Consider the following 5,000-nt stretch of genomic DNA (forward strand, 5'->3'; position numbering starts at 1 on the left):
GAGTCAATTAATTGTTTCCAACGGCGATAACATCGTATGTGTCAAGTTTTATTCGGTCTAGTCTATCTCTTCAATAAACGTAATACCGATTACGTTTGCCTTGCTGCTTTGCGAATCTCACTTTGTTAATCGTACAAGTGTGATAACCGACGTGAAGTACTTTTTGCTTTCCTTCCCCCCCGCTTTTTTTTTCTTTCTTCCATCCTTCATTTTTTCTTCTTCTTCTTCTTCTTTATTTTTTTCTATTTTCTCGTTCTTCCTTCCTTCCTTCCTTATCTCGTCCTACAACAACCGCGTATATTCTGATACGTTTTTGATCTATGGCGATAAGAGGAAAAAGAAAATGAAAAAGAAACAAAAAAAAAAAAAAAAAAAAAAAAAAAAAAAATGGAAGAAATGCAACAACTTTATTGTTTATATCATTGATGACCTTGAACGAAGCATTCCAACACGTGCTTCATATACAGGCCATCTTTTTTCTCTCTCCTCTTTTTAGCGTGATTTAACGAAATGATTTTTTTCATAACGACGTAATGTATTTATTTTCTGTTTCTTTTTTTTCTTCTCTTTTTTCTTTTTTTTTTTTTTTTTTTTTTTTTTTCCGTATCCCAAAATGTTTTTAATTATTATCTTCAAATTTTTCATAAAAGGCGACCAATAATGAATGTTAAAATTAATAATCTAATAATCATCTAATATCAAAGTAATTCGAGTTTTTTTCCTTCTCTTTTCCTCCCTCCCTCCCTCCTTCCCTCCCTCTTTCTCTCTCTCTCTCTCTCTTTCTCCCTCTCTCTTTCCTCCCCTATCTTTCCTCTTTTCCTCTGTCATGTTATTTATCGTTAATATTTCGGCGATTCGATGCTGCACGTGCATGATCGTAATATCAAAATAAAAATTAAGAACGCAATAATGACATAACTCGAAATTAATTTGGATTTACAATTTCCTAACTAACTAATTTGTAATCATGTTATTTTTTTTTCTTTTTTTTTTTTTTTCCGTTATTTACACGTGGTCGTTCCTTTTAATCTTATTTGAAAGAATAAATGATTCACCCTCCCTCTTTTTACTTTCTCTATCTCTCTTTGTCTGTTTATGCGTTATAGTCGTTTTGTCCATTATATTTGGCGTATTATTCTTTTTCTCAAATATCAAACTTAAGTGTTGATTTATGTTATTTTATATAAAAGATTAATGTCCATGGAAATATATTTTATTCTCTATCTCTTTCTCTCTTTCTCTCTTTCTCTCTCTCTCTCTCTCTCTCTCTCTCTCTCGCTCTCTCTCGCTCTCTCTATTTGTATCCTACGACTATAGACAATGTATTAATATTTTTGTTGTTATTATTTGAGTATCACTTTTATATCATCTTTTAATTTCGTATATGAGTTTACGCGATTAATGATAAATTTTATTCTCCCACTTTCCCACTTTCCGTTTCTCAAACGTCATATTTCACTAATATTTAAGCGAATCGATCGCACGTGCACGCCTTCGTGATATCAAAATGATAATAAGAATTTAATAAAAATACGATTCGAATAAAATCTGCAATTACAATTTTCTAATTTTTTAATCACATTGTCACATTATTATTCTATTGTTTACTATTACTTTCTATCATTTCTATTATATTCAAACTTATTTTGAGAAATAAATGATTCCCTTTTTCATTATCCATTTCATTTATATCATCACATACGACAATATATAATTTATTATAATTAAAATTATCAATTTAAATTCACTATTATTCTTTCTATAATTTTCACATATGACATTAGTCATTGAAAATAAATTTTATTTTCTCTCTCTCTCTCTCCCCCCCTTCTCTCTTCCCCCCTTCTCTCTCCCCCCCTTCTCTCTCGCCCCTCTCTCTCTTTCTCTTACACGTACACACATACACACACACACACGCACATACACGTGTATTATATTTCATTAATATTTAGGCGAATAGATCGCACGTGCGAACTATTCTTTGAACATTAAAGTCGGAATAAAAAGAAAAAAAAAGAAAAAAGAAAAAAGGAATGAAAAAAAAAAAAAGAACAGAAAAAAAATAAAGGAAAAAAAAGGAAAGGAGAAAGAAGTCGAAAGAAAAAGAATAAACAAATAGAGAGAGAGAGAGAGAGAGAGAGAGAGAGAGAAAGGAAAGCACAACAGTCAACAGAAATTGCATCTACATACATAGCCACAGGAAACTTAGACGAAGAAACGGGGACGGTAATGCACGAGAGTCTCCCCACTACTAGATCGGGCGCGCTGCCTGCGACGACGGAACCACGGACGCAAAACGTGTCTACGTTTACAGCTGTTTGCCAGTCGTCACCGAACCGCCGCGAGGTCTGGCAAAGGTCATTAACGTTATCTTCTTATTCCTCGCCGCCGTCGTTGTCGTAGTCGTAGTCGTAGTCGTCGTTAACGTTTTCATAGTCGTTGTTGTCTAAGTCATCGTAATTGTCGTTCAAGTTTTTTTCCGTTTTCAGTATCGATCAATCGACCGACGGAATCAATCGACCGATCTCAATACGATACGATTTAATCGATTTCGTTTTATTTGTGTGTACTCACGAAATCAATAACTAAATATATATATATATATATATATATATATATATAGAATTAAATAGATAAATAGATGAATATCTATTAAGAGATAAATCAATGAAGATGTCCAAGAGAGAAGGAAATTTTCGATGCGTGCGAATCGAGCGGACGACTGTCGTCCCGCGTCGGAACGAGGGACAGTTATTTTCGTGATCTTCGCGAGTGCAGAGGTACGGGGGAAAAAGAGAGAGAGAGAAAAAGAAGGGGAAGATAGATAAAGAGAGAGAGAGAGAGAGAGAGAGAGAGAGAGAGAGAGAGAGAGGAGTGAGACGATGGCAACGGCGGCAACGAGACAAGAAGCTAATGGTATCTCTCAGCACCTGTGACATCCGTCGTCTATTATGTCTCTCTCTCTCGAATAGAAGAAATTTGCCAGATCGTTAAAAGAAAGCGAAAAAGAAAAAAAAAAAGACAAAATAAAAGAAAAAGAAAAAAAACAAGAAAAGAAAAGAAAAGAAAAGAGAGGGAAAGACAAGCGAAAAAGAAAAGAAAAAAAAAAAAAAAAAGAAAAATAACAGAGGCAAAAAAGGAAACTATTCTGATCGATTATAAAACGAATGGGAGAAAGAAAAAGATCTATCTGGTGAAATTATAAAAAGAAAAAGGAAAATACACATGCACACATACACAAATATGCATATATATATTAAACATATATAGTATATATATATATATATATATGTGTATATATATATATATATATATATATATATTAAGATAAATAGAATCGATCGATCGGTCGGACGATCGATCGATCGATCGAGAAGTGGATCTTACAGTGTCGTCGAGTCGACGTTCGTCGACGGCCGACGACGTCGTTAATCGAATCACAGAGTTTGCCGAGTTTGCAATGGGTTTGGCAGGTATGTGTTTTCTTTTTTTTTTTTTATAGGTATATAAATATATATATATATATATATATATATATATATATATATATATATAAAAACCATATTCATACATTTTCCTTCTCTTCGTCTATTTCTTCTTACACGTATATACGTAACGATCGAACCAAAAAAAGGAAAAAGAAAAAAAAAAAAAAAAAAAGAGCAAACGAAACAAAAGTCAGGAGAAGGGGTGGGCGGGGGGTAAAAAGAAGAAAAAATAATACAGAAAAAAAAAAGGAACAAAAAAAACAAGAGGAAGGAACAAACGGAACAAAAAGAAACATTAGAATAAGAAATTGTTTTACAAATGATATTTGGATATACTCGTTAATGAAGATTTTCGTGAGAATGTGAGAATAAATGTGAAAAGGTTAAAAAATCGCGTGGTCGGTTTTGCTACGATCGGAGAAACGTTCAACGCAAAACGTCGGAGTCGTATTATCAATCGTTAGGAGTTTATCTCGCTCTAGTCACTCACTATCCACCTCTTCCACCTCCTCCAATTCTTCCTCTTCAACCTCCTCCCTCTACAACACTTACTCCTACTCTTCCACCTCTTCCTCCGTCTCCTCCTCTACCTCCTTCTCTACCTCCTACTCTTCTTCTTCCGTCATTGTCGTCGTTGATATCGTTGAACAGTGATTAGTACGTATGCGAGTCCAATCTCTTCTCCTGGCCAACATTCATATACATTAACGATTACTATTACGATTTTCATCATTGGCTTTTTCATCATGTCGAAATATTTATCTATATTTTCCTTTTTGTTTTCTCTCTCTCTCTCTCTCTCACTCTCCCTCCCTCTCCCTCCCTCTCTCTCTTTCTCTCTCTTTTTTTACTCAGTCAAAATTGAGAGAGAAGGAGAGAGAGAGAGAGAGAGAGAGAGAAAGGAAAAATAAATTAATATTGACTTCAAAAATATTTGACATTTTTTTTGTCAACGATAAAAGAAAAATAAAAAAAAAAAAAAAAAAAAAAAAAAAAAAAAATTCAGGAATGAATAAATAAATGAATAAATAAATAAATAAACGGACGAATGAATGAATGAATGAATGAATGAATGAATGAATGAATGAATGAATGAATTAATTAATTAATTAATTAATGAACGAATGAATGTATTTATGTAAGTATGTAAAGAATTTTTTTTTAAGAGTAAAGAAAAATAAATAAAAAAATAAAACCGTGAAATTCTTCCGATCGCAATCGTCCTCGACGTCTCCGTCGTCGTCGTAGTCGTCGTTGTCGTAGTCGTCGTTGTCGTCGTTGTCGTAGTCGTCGTTGTCGTAGTCGTCGTTGTCGTAGCTTGTCATCGTGTAGTAAGAAGAACGTATGCACGTATTTTAACGTCTGGCGCCGAGTAACTTTAACGCAGTTCGCAACACGCGTGTGCGTGCACGTGATTGGTCTCCCCAGTAGCGTATCATTTCTTTCGATTTTTCTTCTCAAAAATCGCCAATATATCGCGTATTTCTAATTGGTCGTAGGGTGGGATGATAT

At 33.8% G+C, this 5,000-nt stretch overlaps 1 protein-coding gene across 5 annotated transcripts in view; it reads left to right on the top strand.

The window, feature by feature from the left end:
* LOC124954167 (transcription factor HNF-4 homolog) overlaps window positions 1-5,000 on the top strand; it is a 38,708-nt gene that overhangs the window by 4,778 nt on the left and 28,930 nt on the right. Inside the window, exon 1 of one of the 5 annotated variants that reach the window (XM_047506679.1) lies at window positions 1,962-2,357. The exons of 3 other annotated variants lie outside the window; for them this stretch is intronic. Coding sequence is in view for 1 of the 2 variants with exons in the window: in XM_047506678.1 (XP_047362634.1) it covers window positions 3,461-3,473 (13 nt within the window). In the remaining variant the exon portion in view is untranslated. Of the gene's footprint in view, window positions 1-1,961; window positions 2,358-3,263; window positions 3,474-5,000 lie in introns of those variants that run through there. One more of the 5 variants, XM_047506678.1, reaches the window with a different exon arrangement.

This window comes from Vespa velutina, chromosome 14, assembly GCF_912470025.1.
Source record: "Vespa velutina chromosome 14, iVesVel2.1, whole genome shotgun sequence".
NCBI classification, from domain to species: domain Eukaryota; kingdom Metazoa; phylum Arthropoda; class Insecta; order Hymenoptera; family Vespidae; genus Vespa; species Vespa velutina.